At 39.8% G+C, this 15022-nt stretch overlaps 1 protein-coding gene and 2 pseudogenes across 1 annotated transcript; all 3 read right to left on the bottom strand.

The window, feature by feature from the left end:
* Positions 1-3762: 3762 nt before the first annotated feature.
* On the bottom strand, positions 3763-5927 carry LOC129889696 (subtilisin-like protease; annotated as a pseudogene).
* Positions 5928-8254: 2327 nt separating this feature from the next.
* On the bottom strand, positions 8255-10495 carry LOC129889700 (subtilisin-like protease). The gene has a single exon (XM_055965108.1). The coding sequence runs from the start codon at positions 10493-10495 to the stop codon at positions 8255-8257; it is 2241 nt and encodes a 746-aa protein (XP_055821083.1).
* Positions 10496-12885: 2390 nt separating this feature from the next.
* LOC129889701 (subtilisin-like protease) lies at positions 12886-14955 on the bottom strand (annotated as a pseudogene).
* Positions 14956-15022: the final 67 nt, after the last annotated feature.

Below are 15022 nucleotides of genomic sequence, written 5' to 3' on the forward strand. Positions count from 1 at the left end.
GGATAGCCCTTGAATATTTTTGGTGAATTAACTTTTGGTGGATTTTTCTCAAAAACCATAATGGGACCCTCCGTAAGTACCCGGGGGATCAGTACGTGCGGCCTCGATATGATTTATAACACGTTCATAATATTTAGGAGCTTCTTATGCAGAATTAGGCGATTTCGCCATTTTATCGTGTGTGTTTGCCCATGGATATTTTTGGTGAATTAGCTCCCAGTGGATTTTTCTCAGAAACTGTTATAGAACCCTCCGTAGGTACACGTAGGATCAATATGTTCAGTATCGTCACGATCCACCGCGCCATCATAGCATTTAGGGGCCTCACAGTTAGTATTAGGCGATTTCCCCATTTTTTTCGTGTGTCTTATACCATGGATATCTTTGGTGAACTTGGATTCCTATGGATTTTTCTTGAAAACCATTATGGGACCTGCTATAGGTACCCGAGGGATCAGTACGTGTGTCCTCGACATGATTCTTAGCATATTCATAGTATTTAGGGATCGCACAAGCGGAATTAGATAATTTCTCCATTTTTTCGTATGGGTTAGCCCATGGATATTTTTTGTGAACTATTTTTTTTTGGATTTTTCTTGGAAACCGTTATGGGACACTCCGTAGGTATCTGAGCGATCAGTACATGCATCCTTGGCATGATCCATGGTGTGTTCATAACATTAGGGGTCGCACAAGCGGGTTTAGGCGATTTTGTCATTTTTTCGTGTGCGTTGGCCCATGGATATTTTTTGTGAAAAGGCTTCCGATGGATTTTTCTTGAAAATCATTATAGGAACCACCGTATGTGTTCGGAGGATTAGTACATGCAGCCTCAGCAAGATCCACTGCATGTTCATAGCATTTAGGAGCCGCACACGCGGAATTAGGTGATTTCGCTATTTTTTCGTGTATGTTAGCCCATGGATATTTTTGGTGAATTGGCTTCCGGTGGATTTTTCTTGAAAGACGTTATGGGACCCTATGTAGGTACTCGGGAGATCAGTAAGTGCAGCCTCAGCACGATTCATGTCGCGTTCATAGCATTTAGAAGTTGCACAAGCGGAATTAGGCTATTTTGCTATTTTTTTCATGTGTGTTAGTGCATTTATATTTTGAATGAACTGGATTATGGTTGATTTTTCTCAGAAACCATTATGGGACCCTCCATAGGTACTGTGGGATCAGTACATGCTTTCTCGATATGATCAACAGTGAGTTCATAGCATTTAGGGACCGTACAAGCGGAATTAGACGATTTTGTCATTTTTAATGTGTGTTAGCCCATTGATATTTTTGGAGAATTAGTTTTCGATGAATTTTTTTCGAAAAATATTATGGGACCCTCCTTAGGTACCCGTAGGATCAGTACGAGCGGCCTCAACATGATTTATAACGCGTCCATAGCATTTAGGAGCTGCACAACCGAAATTAGGTGATTTCACCATTTTTCTATTTGTGTTAGCCCATTGATGTTTTTGGTGAATTATTTCCCAGTGGATTTTTTTATAGAAACCACTATAGGACTCTCCGTAGGTACAAGTGGGATCAGTACGTGCAGCCTCGGCATGATCCACTGTGCCATCATATCATTTAGGGGCCACACAAGCGGAATTAAGCGATTTTGCCATTTTTTCGTATGTGTTATACAGATTCTTGTGGATTTTTCTTGAAAATCATTATGGGACCCATCGTTGGTACCCGAGGGATCGGTACGTGCGGCCTCTACATGATCCTTAGTGCGTTCGTAGGATCTAGGGGCCGCACAAGTGAAATTAAGCGATTTCGCCATTTTTTCGTGTGTGTTAACCTATGGATATTTTTAGTGAACTGGTTTTCAATGGATTTTTCTCGGAAACTGTTATGGGACCCTCCGTTGGTACCCGAGGGATCATTAAGTGCAACATTGGCACAATCCATGATGTGTTCACTACATTTAGGGGCTGCACAAGCGGGTTTAGGCGATTTCGCCATTTTTTCTTGTGTGTTAGCCCATGGATATTTTTGGTGAACTGGCTTTCGATGAATTTTTTTTAGAAAATGCTATAGGAACCGCTATAGGTACTCGAGGGATTAGTACGTGCAGCCTCGGTAGGATCCACGGTGCATTCATAGAATTTAGGAGCCGCACAAGTGGAATTAGATGATTTTGCCATTTTTTCATTTGTGTTAGCCATGGATATTTTTAGTGAACTTGATTCCGGTGTATTTTTCTTAGAAATCATTATGGTACCTTTCGTAGGTTCCCTTGGTATCAGTAAGTGCAGCGTCGGCATGATCAACGGTGCGTTCATAGCATTTAGGGGTTGCACAAGCTGAATTAGGCGATTTCTCCATTTTTTCGTATGTTAAGCCCATTGATATTTTTGGTAAACTGGCTTCCGATGGATTTTTTCTCAAAAACCATTATGGGACCCTCCGTATATACCCGGGGGATCAGTACATGTGACCTCGACACAATCCACGGTGCGTTCATAGCATTTAGGTGCTGCATAAGCGGAATTAAGAGATTTTTCCATTTTTTCACGTGTGTTAGCGATTAGATATTTTTAGTGAACTGGTTTTCGGTATTTTTTTTCAAAAATAATTATGGGACCCTCTGTAGTACTCGATGAATCAGTATGTGCCGCTTCGGCATGACCAATGATGCGTTCATAACATTTGGGGGCCGCACAAGCATAATTTGATAATTTCACCATTTTTTCGTGTGTGTTAGCCATGGATACTTTTGGTGAACTTGCTTCTGGTCGATTTTTCTTGAAAACCATTATGGGACCCTCCATAGGTATCCAAGGTATCAATACATGCGTCCTCTCCACGATCTACATCGTATTCATAGCATTTAGGGCCACACAAGCGGAATTAGATGATTTCGCCATTTTTTCATGTGTGTTAGCCCATGGATATTTTTGATGAACTGGCTTCCTATGGATTTTTCTTGGAAACCGTTATGGGACCCGAAATAGGTACCCGGGGGATTATTACGTGCTATCTTTGTAGGATCCATGACGTGTTCATAGCATTTAGGGGCCATAAAAGCGGACTTAGGCGATTTCACTATTTTTTCGTGTGTGTAGCCAATGGACATTTTTGGTGAACTATCTTTTGGTGGAGTTTTCTCAAAAACCATTATGGGACCCCAGTAGGTACCCAGGAAATCAGTACGTGCAGCCTCGGCACAATTAATGGCGCGTTCATAGCATTTAGGAGCCGCACTAGCGGAATTAGGCGATTTTGCCATTATTTCGTGTGTGTTTGGCCATGGATATTTTTGGTGAATTAACTTTTGGTGGATTTTTCTTCGAACCATTATGGGACCCTCCGTAGGTATCCAGGGGATCAGTACTTGCTACCTCAGCACGATTCATAACGCGTTCATAGCATTTCGGAGCTGCACAAGCGAAATTAGGCGATTTTGCCATTTTTTGGTGTGTGTTAGCCCATTGATATTTTTAGTGAATTAGCTTCCAGTGGATTTTTCTCACAAACCATTATAGGACCCTCCGTTGGTACAAGTGGGATCAGTACGTGCAGCCTCGGCTCGATTCATATGAACAAACGAATACTCTTTTTTTCGTGTTTTTATCCACTCTTATTAGAAAGAAATTAGAAATACAAGCTCAGGTGGTAAACTATGTATTCATCATTACAAGAATAATTTTGGAATTGTAACTATTTGTACTAATTCATATGGTAAAATGTAATGTGAATACTTTTGTCACTTATTATTCAACAGTTTCTATTGAAATGAAAAGAAATATAAAACTAGAAACCAATTGTAGGCTGTAGCACAACTGCGATTGGGCTTCTTACAGAGTACTTCTTGCTAGTCCATTTCAAGAATCCTTGAGCAATGCCACTGTTTGTGCTGTTATCACTTCTCGTAAACGTCACTTGGTATTTCAACTTCTGGTTCAACTTGGAGAATTTCAGAGTAGAGGGATTAACAATCACAGTGACACCAGGAGGGGAAGTTATTTCCACACTGTAAGATGATTTAGCTTCCCCGACGTTAGTCACTGTTCTTGTATATGTCTGAGAAATTTCCCCGAGTTTGATGGAGAATGAAGGATAGTTTAGTTGAGCTTCAGGAATGTGTTTCACTTCCTTACAATCCACTTTGTGTTGCAGGATGCTTCCCACCTGTTGATTTGTGTAATTCAAACCGCACAGGTATGGCAGGTAGTCTTTAAATTGAGTGTCGTAGATTAGTCCTGGATCATTAGCTCTCGATGGATTGACATATCCTGCACCAATGGCAAAGATGTTAGCTGGAAGGAGCCTTTCATCTAAGATGGGATAGTTGGCGAGGTTCACTGTAACAGCGGTTGTCATGATTGCTGATTTTATAGCTGCAGGGGACAAATTCGGGTGTGTGCTTTTCATCAATGCTGCTACTCCGCTGAGGTGAGGACAAGACATGGAGGTACCCGATAAACTATTGAAGGTAGATTTTGTGTGTTTGTAGTCAACGGACGTAGGCCAAGCATCAAGAATGTTAAGACCGGGACCAATAATATCAGGGTTCATGATTCCAGGACAAGCAAAGCTTGATCCGCGAGAAGAAAATGCAGCAACCACCGGAGCATCTTTATCTCTGATTATTGTTCCTTGGAATGAAAGTCTTGCAATTGGTTTCGATGTTGACTTCATGTAGTGAAGAATTTCCATTCCGTCTTTGTATGTAATAAACACAGCTGGAAGGACGTGAGTATCGGCAAACATAGTGAAACCATACTCAGGGATACTATAGATAATCATGCCAACACCTCCGGCATCCTTTACAACTTGTCCTTTATCAATCAAGGAAGTATTATCACCCCCTGACTTGCACATAACAATTTTTCCTTTAATTTCAGGGTCATTCAGAGTACCTATGTCGCAATAAGGGTTTAAAGTTGGCTGCACTCAGTGAAGGATCAATAAAAGGGATAAATGCTGAAATGGGAATCTTAGGATGAAATGCTGATTCACCCTCGAATATTTTTTGGTTTCCGAGGGTAATGGTGTCCTTGAGTTTCCTGTCAATAGTGCTTTCACCTACTGTCAGAATCCACGGAGCTTCGTTTAATAAGGTGGTATTGGATGGACCACCATTACCGGCAGAGCAACTTAAAAGAATACCTCTTTTTGCTTCACTGTACGCCCGAGTGCAATGGAGTCATTATAGAATGACCTGTTTCCTCGACCAATGGATATTGATTGGATATCTACTCCATCATCAATAGCTGCATCCATGCCAGTTAGGATGTCACTTCCCAAGCAATAAGGATCACAGACCTTGTAAATGGCCAGGTGAGCAAGAGGGGCAATCCCAACCGCAGTGCCTTTAGCGTTCCCATACACATTGGCACCTTTCACAAAACTTCCTGCAGCTGTGCTGGAGGTGTGTGCCATGTCCATCATCATCTATCGGTGAATCACTGTTCATTATAAAAGTCCTCGCGCCAATGAGCTTGTTGTTACACTTTGCAGTGAAATTTGATTCACACTTGCCCTTCCATTTAGCAGGCGGAGGAGGCATGCCTTCATCACTAAATGAAGGATGGTCAGGGATAATCCCGGTGTCCAAGACTCCAATGATCACACCTTTTCCATAGTTGGCATCCCTCCACAAGCCAACGTTCTGTTGCAATCCAAGAAAACTCGGGGAATGGGTAGTGTGCAAGGACAATAACATCTCCGGCCACACAGATATAAAGCCTGGTTTCTTCTCCATTTCCTTCACTTGCTTAGCTGACAATCTTGCAGCAAAGCCTATGATACGAGTATATCAACCGTGGCTTTTCATTTGAGCCAGCGGTTTCTATGGTCTTTGGCATGAATGGCTTGTACCAGCTCTCCAAATCCATTCTTGACGATTGAGTGGAAATTTGGCTTTCTGGAGATTCGACGTGAACAATGTATGTCTCCAAATTGCTCTGCATACTAGGCCATGAAAAACAACCAAGTACAGAAAAAATAGCAAAAAATATATTCAAGTTTTTCATGGCTTGCTGCAAATGTGTTGGGAGAAAGAAAATTTGAACTAATGATGTACACTTAGGAAAGTGGAGTTTGATATTTTTGCATTATGTCTACTACTAGAATTTATAGTGTGCTCTGGCCTTGCATATATTTGATTGTTTAATAAAGTAAGATTGTGTGATAAAAGAACTAAAGTTGAAGGAACAATTAAGAAAGAAAGAAAAAGGAAAGGATGGTAATGTAAATTGGTTAGTCTAATTGAACATTTTCCTAGAAATGATTAGTGTTAATGACCATTTATCAAAGCTTCATTCTCATAAACTACTACTTAATTAAGAACAAACTTGCAAAGCTGCAAGTTTAACTACATTTGGGCTATTGACATTGACAATTTGATGAATGATGAACTTTTAATTCTTTTTTGGTAATATGATTTGACAAACCTGCTATATAAGGTTTTAATATCTTTTACTTGTTAAATCAGTTATCGATTTTGATTTTAATGTCCGTTAGACCTTGTTGTCTTAATCGATAAATACCCTTTCTGGTATGTTAGTTAACTTGCGGTTTAGCACTAATTGCATGCTTTCCTAGAAATGATCGGTATTAATGACCATATGCCAAAGCTTGATTCTCATAAACTTCTTAATTAAGAACAAATTTTCATTTGCAAAGCTACAAGTTTAGCTAAATATTGGGCTATTGATATTGACATTTTTATGAATGATGATTGTTTTGATTGAGATTTTTTTCACAAAAATTGATAAATATGATTTGACAAACCTTTACTAGAAATTTTTAACACCTTTTACTTGTCAAAACTATCCTTAGAGGATATGATTCGACTTTCATAATCATCGTCCTTTCGTCTTAATTGATCAACACCCTTTGTATAATGTATGTCAGTTTGCAGTTTGACATTAAAACATCTGAGTTTTAGATGGAACTTTTTTGAGGAAGGTCTATCTGAAATCCCGAGGAAATGTCCGTCGTAAATTATTGTGACGAACAAATTCCAACAGCTTCCCTCATTTCCGGTGAAAATTCACATTTTTTATTTTATATTTTAAATTAAGGGCAGGGGAAGGGGATATGGGTGAGGTTCACTCAAACTTAGCCTTAGCTGCCAAGTAAGCACTTCAACTTTGAGAGTGCATGTCTAAACACTTCAACTCGTCTGATCCCCATTGTATCTCACAGACACTCGATGTCCTGACGTGAAAAATAAATTTTGAAGGTGCCTAGATAATTAGTCTGTAAGATGGAGTGTTCAATTGACACAATGAAGACGAATTGAGGTGTCTAGATCTGTGTTATCAAAGTTGAAGTGTTTAGTTATGGTTGAGGTGAAGTTAAAGTGTCTATCTATGTATTTTGTTTGACTTTTTTGTGAGTCTCATTTTGGTACCTTCTCACTTCGATACAAAACCAGCAAGAACCTTTACATCCCCTTCATATATACTTCACTTTCAAAAGTTTTATAAAGAAGCTGCCTTCATTTTCAAGAATCTGAGCCAGAAAAAGATTCATGGGTTGTGTAACTCTTTTTCATCCTTAATCAGAGGTCTTAGGTTCGAGTCTTGTTTATGAAGTCCCCTTTGTTAGAAAGCGCAACACGAATTTTGATTAAGCTGGCTCCCAATACAGGTGGCAGACACTATGTTAAAAGGAACATGATTTCCCAAAAACATGATTTTTGCAATCATTCTCCTTTTTTAAACGTAGAATGCGCTAGATTCACATAAAATTAAGTGGTGTATATTAGATATACATTGTGTAACATTTGACGTGTAAAGTGATATTCGTGAGGGAGGGATATGTCGAAGCGATTTGACTACAAGCTCAGGGGTTAAACTATGTATTTAGTCTTTATGGAACTTACAAGAACAATTTAGGATTATAGCTATTTGTACTAATTCATGTAAACCATGTGACCAGGAGGTCACAGATTCGAGCTGTGGAAATAGTATCTTGCAGAAATGCAGGGCAAGGTTGCGTACAATAGTTCTTTGTGATCCGGCCCATCCCCAGACTCGCCCATAGCAGGAGCTTAGCGCACCGAGCTGCCTTTTTTTTGTTTGATACTAATTCATGTAGTAACATTTTGATATTGTTAACTCATACAGGTAAGAATGTAACATATGCAAATTAATTTCAAAGAATAACTGAATTCTATCGCCAAATATAATGTGAATACTTTTGAAACTTATTATTCAATGATTTGTATTGAAACCACTAATACAAGATTGTTATACATTGTTCCAATTGCTTAAAGAGAAGAAAAATAAATCTAGAAACCAAGTGTAGGCTGTAGCACAACTGCTATTGGGCTTCTTACAGAGTACTTCTTATTACTCCATTTCAAGAATCCTTGAGCAATGACACTGTTTGTGCTATTATCTCTTCTCGTAAATGTCACTTGGTATTTTAACTTCTGGTTCAACTTTGAGAACTTCAAAGTAGAGGGCTTAACAATCACAGAAACTCCGGGAGGAGAAACTATTTCCACACTGTAAGACGATTTAGCTTTCCCGATATTAGTCACTGTTCTCGTATATGTCTGAGAATTCTCCCCGAGTTTGATGGAGAATGAAGGATAGTTTAGTTGAGCTTCAGGAATGTGTTTCACTTCCTTACAATCTACTTTGTGTTGCAGGATGATTCCCACCTGTTGATTTGTGTAATTCAAACCACACAGATATGGCAGGTAGTCTTTAAATTGAGTGTCGTAGATTAGTCCTGGATCATTAGCTCTCGATGGATTGACATGTCCTGCTCCAATGGCGAAGGTGTTAGCCGGAAGGAGCCTTTCATCTAAGATGGGATTATTGTCGAGGTTCACTGTGTTAGCTGTTGTCATGATTGCTGATTTTATAGCTGCAGGGGACCAAGTCGGGTGTGTGCTTTTCAGCAATGCTGCTACTCCGCTGAGGTGAGGACAAGACATGGAGGTACCCGATAAAATATTGAAGGTAGATTTTGTGTGTTTGTTGTAGTCAACGGAGGTAGGCCAACCAGCAAGAATGTTAAGACCGGGACCAATAATATCAGGCTTCAAGATTCCAGGACTAGCAAAGCTTGGTCCGCGAGAAGAAAATGCAGCAACCACCGGAGCATCTTTATCTCCGATTATTGTTCCTTGGAATGAAAGTCTTGCAGTTGGTTTATCTGTTTTATTCATGTAGTGAAGAATTTCCATTCCGTATTTGTATGTAATAAACAGAGCTGGAAGGACGTGAGCATCGGCAAACGTTGTGAAACCATACTCAGGGATACTATAAATAATCATGCCAACACCTCCGGCATCCTTTACAGCTTGTCCCTTTTCAATAAAGGAATTATTACCCCCTAACATGCACATAACAATTTTGCCTTTAAGTTCAGGGTCATTCAGAGTACCTGTGTCGCAGAAAGGGTTATGAAAGTTGATTGCACTCAGTGAAGGATCAATCAAAGGGGAAAATGCCGAAATGGGAACCTTAGGATGAAATGCTGATTCGCCCTCGAATGCTTTTTTGTTTCCGAGGGTAACGGTGGCCTTGAGTTTCCTGTCAATAGTGCTTGCACCTACTGTCAGAATCCACGGAGCTTCGTTTGATAAGGTGCTATCAGATGGACCACCATTTCCCGCAGAGCAACTTACAAGGACACCTCTTTTCCCTGCACTGTACGCCCCGAGTGCAATCACATCTTTATAGAATGACATGCTACCTCCACCCAAGGAAAGGGACAGGATATCTACTCCATCATCAATAGCTGCATCCATGGCAGCTAAAATGTCACTTTCGAAGCATTCCAAATCACAGACCTTATAAATGGCCAGGTGAGCTAGAGGGGCAATCCCAGCCCCAGTGCCTTTAGCGTTCCCATACACATTGGCACCTTTCACAAAACTTCCTGCAGCTGTGCTGGAGGTGTGTGTGCCATGTCCCTGATTATCTATTGGTGAATCACTTGTTATTGGGAAATTCCTCGCGCCAATGAGCTTGTTGTTACACTTTGTAGTGAAATTCGATTCACACTTGCCCTTCCATTTAGCAGGTGGAGGAGGCATTCCTTCGTCATTAAATGAAGGATGGTCAGGAGTAATCCCGGTGTCCAAGACTCCAATGATCACACCTTTTCCATAGTTGGCATCCCTCCACAAGCCAACGTTCTGTTGCAATCCAAGAAAACTCGGAGTAAGGGTAGTGTGCAAGGACAATCTATTCTGAGGCCACGCAGATATAAAGCCTGGTTTCTTCTCCATTTCCTTCACTTGCTTGGCTGACAATCTTGCAGCAAAGCCTATGATCACATTATGATACGAGTATATCAACCGTGGCTTTTCATTTGAGCCAGCGGTTGCTATGGTCTTTGGTATGAATGACTTGTACCAGCTCTCCAAATCCATTCTTGACGATTCAGTGGAAATTTGGCTTTCTGGAGATTCGACGTGAACTATGTACGTCTCCAAATCACTCTGCATACTAGGCCATGAAAAACAAGCAAGTATAGCAAAAATAACAAAAAATATTTTCAAGATTTTCATGACTTGCTGCAATGTGTTGGGAGAAAGGAGAATAGAGTTTGATGTTTTTGCATTATGTGTACTACTAGTATTTATAGTGTGCTCTGGCTTTGCATATATTTGACTGTTTAATAATGTATTATTGTGTGATAAAAGAACTAAAGTTGAACAATTAAGAAAGAAAGAAAAAGGAAAGGATGGTGATGTGAATTAGTTAGTCTAATTGAACCTTTTCCTTGAAATGATTAGTGTTACTGACCATGTCTCAAAGCTGGATTCTCATAAATTAACTACTTCTTAATTAAGAACAAATGTTCACTTGCAAAGCTGTAAGTTTTAACTACATTTGGGCTATTGACATTGACAATTTGGTGAATGAGGATGCTTTCATTGATAACTTAAAATTCTTTTTTGGTAATTTGATTTGGCAAACCTGCTCCAGAAGCTTTTAATATCTTTTACTTGTTAAATCAGTAATCGATTTTGATTTTAATGACCATCGTCCTGTTGTCTTAGTCGGCAAACACCCTTTCTGGATTTTAGTTAGCACACGGTTTTGCACTCATTGCACGCTTTCCTAGAAATGATTAGTAGTTATGACCATATACCAAAGCTTGATTCTCATAAACTTCTTAATTAAGGACAAATTTGCATTTGTAAAGCTACAAGTTTAACTAAATATTGGGCTATTGATATTGACATTTTTATGAATGATGACTCTTTCCATTCAGATTTTTTTTAAAAAAATTTGGTAAATTGCTTTGATAAACCTTCTCTAGATTTATTAACACCTTTTACTTGTCAAAGCTATCCTTTATGGAATGTAAGTCAGCCCACAGTTTGACATTAACACATGTGAATTTAAGATAGAATTTTTTTGAGGAAGATCTATTAGGATTTCCGAGGGAATGTCCGTTGGAAAACATTTCTGACGAACCGACTTCCGACAGCCCTCAGAAATTTCCGCCGAAAAATCCCATGTTTTTTTTAAGGATTAAGGAAAGGGGAAAGGGATATGGGTGAGGTTTTTCTCAAGATGGATTGTACATGATGCTAAGGGTACATGTGCATTATGTGGCTCCTTGATACAATTATACAAAGTGCTTAGTTTTGATGAAATAAAAATTAAAATTTGGGTTAGTGTTCCTGATGGAGACTTTTAGGTATTGTCATTTTACCAGTAGAAGTCCATTGGTACTCTCTAAAAAAGAACTTCCTCGGTTAACAAAAACTTAGCCTTAGCTGCCTAGCAAGCATTTCAACTTTAATTTGAGAGTGCATACCTAAACACTTCAACTCGTCTGATCCCCACTGTGTCTCCCAGACACTCGATGTGCTGAAGTGACATATAAATTTTGAAGGTGCCTAGATGATCGTTCTATAAGTTGGAGCGTTCAACTGATACAATGAAGATAAATTGAGGTGTCTAGAGGTGTATTATCAAAGTTGAAGTGTTTAGTTACGATTGAGGCGAAGTTAAAGTGTTTATTTATATATTTTATTTGACTTTTCTGTGAGTTTCATTTTGGTACCCTCTCACTTCTATACAAAACCAGCAAGAACCTTTATATCCCCTTTATATATACTTCACTTTCAAAAGTTATATAAAGAAGCTGCCTTCATTTTCAAGAATCCGAGCCAGAAAAAAGATCCAAGGGTTGTGTAAGTCTTTTTCATCCTTAATCAGAGGTCTCAGGTTCGAGCCCTGTTTATGTAGTTGCCTTTGCTAGAAAGCGCAACACGAATTTGGATTAAGTTGGGTCTCAATTCGGGTGGTGTTACAGAAAATTAAAATGAACATGATTTCCCAAAAAAACATGATTTTTGCATTCACTCTCCTTTTTTGTGTAAAATGCACGAGCTTCACATAACATTAAGTGGTGTACATTAGATACACATTGTGAAACGTTTGACATGTAAAGTGATACTCGTGAAGGAGGGATATGTCAAAGAGATTTGACTACAAGCTTAGGGGTTAAACTATGTATTTATTCTTTGTAGAACTTACAAGAACAATTTTAGAATTATTACTATTTGTACTAATTCATGTAAACCATGCGTCCAGAGATCACGGGTTCGAGCCGTGGAAACAGACTCTTGTAGAAATGTTGTGCAAGACTGCGTACAATAGATCCAAGTGATCCGGCCCTTCCCCAGACTCGCGCATAGCAGGAGCTTAGTGCACCGAGCTGCCCTTTTTTTGGTACTAATTCATGTAGTAACATTTGATCTTGTTAAACTCATACAGGTAAAAATGTAACATGTGCAAATTAATTTCAAAGAACAAAGAATTCTATCGCCAAATATAATGTGAATACATTTGAAACATATTATTCAACGATTCTATTCAAACCACTAATATAGGTTTGTTATACATTGTTCCAATTACTTAAATGAGAAAAAAAATAAAACTAGAAACCAAGTGTAGGCTGTAGCACAACTGCGATTGGGCTCCTTACAGAGTACTTCTTACTAGTCCATTTCAAGAATCCTTGAGCAATGCCACTGTTTGTGCAATTATCTCTTCTTGTAAACGTCACTTGGTATTTCAACTTCTGGTTCATCTTGGAGAATTTCAGCGTAGAGGGCTTAACAATCACAGTGACTCCGGGTGGGGAATCTATTTCTAAACTGTAGACAATTTAGCTTCCCCGACGTTAGTCACTGTTCTTGTATATGTCTGAGAAATCTCCCTGAGTTTGATGGAAAAAGCAGGATAGTATAGATGAGCTTCAGGAATGTGTTTCACTTCCTTACAATCCACTTTGTGTTGCAGGATGATTCCCACCTGTTGATTGGTGTAATTCAAACCACACAGGTATGGCAGGTAGTCCTTAAATTGAGTGTCGTAGATTAGTACTGGATCATTAGCTCTCGATGGATTGACATGTCCTGCACCAATGGGGAAGGTGTTAGCCGGAAGGAGCCTTTCATCTAAGATGGGATTGTCGACGAGGTTCACTGTGTTAGCGGTTGCCATGATTGCTGATTTTACAGCTGCAGGGGGACCAATTCGGGTGTGTGCTTTTCAGCAATGCTGCTACTCTGCTGAGGTGAGGACAAGACATCGAGGTGCCCGATATAATATTGAAGGTAGATTTTGTGTGTTTGTTGTAGTCAACGGAGGTAGGCCAAGCAGCAAGAATGTTAAGACCGGGACCAATAATATCAGGCTTCAAGATTCCAGGACTAGCAAAGCTTGGTCCGCGAGTAGAAAATGCAGCAACCACCGGAGCATCTTTATCTCCGATTATTGTTCCTAGGACTGAAAGTCTTGCAATTGGTTTAACTTTTTTGTTCATGTAGTGAAGAATTTCCATTCCGTCTTTGTATGTAAGAAACAGAGCTGGAAGGACGTGAGCATCGGCAAACGTAGTGATTGCACTCAGTGAAAGATCAATCAAAGGGGAAAATGCAGAAATGGGAACCTTAGGATGAAATGCTGATTCGCCCTCGAATGCTTTTTTGTTTCCGAGGGTAACGGTGGCCTTGAGTTTCCTGTCAATAGTGCTTGCACCTACTGTCAGAATCCACGGAGCTTCGTTTGATAAGGTGCTATCAGATGGACCACCATTTCCCTCAGAGCAACTTACAAGGACACCTCTTTTCCCTGCACTGTACGCCCTGAGTGCAATCACATCTTTATAGAATGACATGCTACCTCCACCCAAGGAAAGGGACAGGATATCTACTCCATCATCAATAGCTGCATCCATGGCAGCTAAAATGTCACTTTCGAAGCATTCCAAATCACAGACCTTATAAATGGCCAGGTGAGCTAGAGGGGCAATCCCAGCCACAGTGCCTTTAGCGTTCCCATACACATTGGCACCTTTCACAAAACTTCCTGCAGCTGTGCTGTAGGTGTGTGTGTCATGTCCTTGATTATCGATCGGTGAATCACTCGTTATTGGGAAATTCCTCGCGCCAATGAGCTTGTTGTTACACTTTGCAGTGAAATTCGATTCACACTTGCCCTTCCATTTAGCAGGCGGAGGAGGCATTCCTTCGTCATTAAATGAAGGATGGTCAGGAGTAATCCCGGTGACCAAGACTCCAATGATCACACCTTTTCCATAGTTGGCATCCCTCCACAAGCCAACGTTCTGTTGCAATCCAAGAAAACTCGGAGTATGGGTAGTGTGCAAGGACAATATATTCTGAGGCCACACAGATATAAAGCCTGGTTTCTTCTCCATTTCCTTCACTTGTTTGGCTGACAATCTTGCAGCAAAGCCTATGATCACATTATGATACGAGTATATCAACCGTGGCTTTTCATTTGAGCCAGCGGTTGCTATGGTCTTTGGTATGAATGACTTGTATCAGCTCTCCAAAACCATTCTTGACGATTCAGCGGAAATTTGGCTTTCTGGAGATTCGACGTGAACTATGTACGTCTCCAAATCACTCTGCATACTAGGCCATGAAAAACAAGCAAGTATAGCAAAAATAACAAAAAATATTTTCAAGATTTTCATGACTTGCTGCAATGTGTTGGGAGAAAGGAGAGTAGTGTTTGATGTTTTTGCATTATGTGTACTACTA

This window comes from Solanum dulcamara, chromosome 5, assembly GCF_947179165.1.
Source record: "Solanum dulcamara chromosome 5, daSolDulc1.2, whole genome shotgun sequence".
In the NCBI taxonomy this organism is placed as follows: domain Eukaryota; kingdom Viridiplantae; phylum Streptophyta; class Magnoliopsida; order Solanales; family Solanaceae; genus Solanum; species Solanum dulcamara.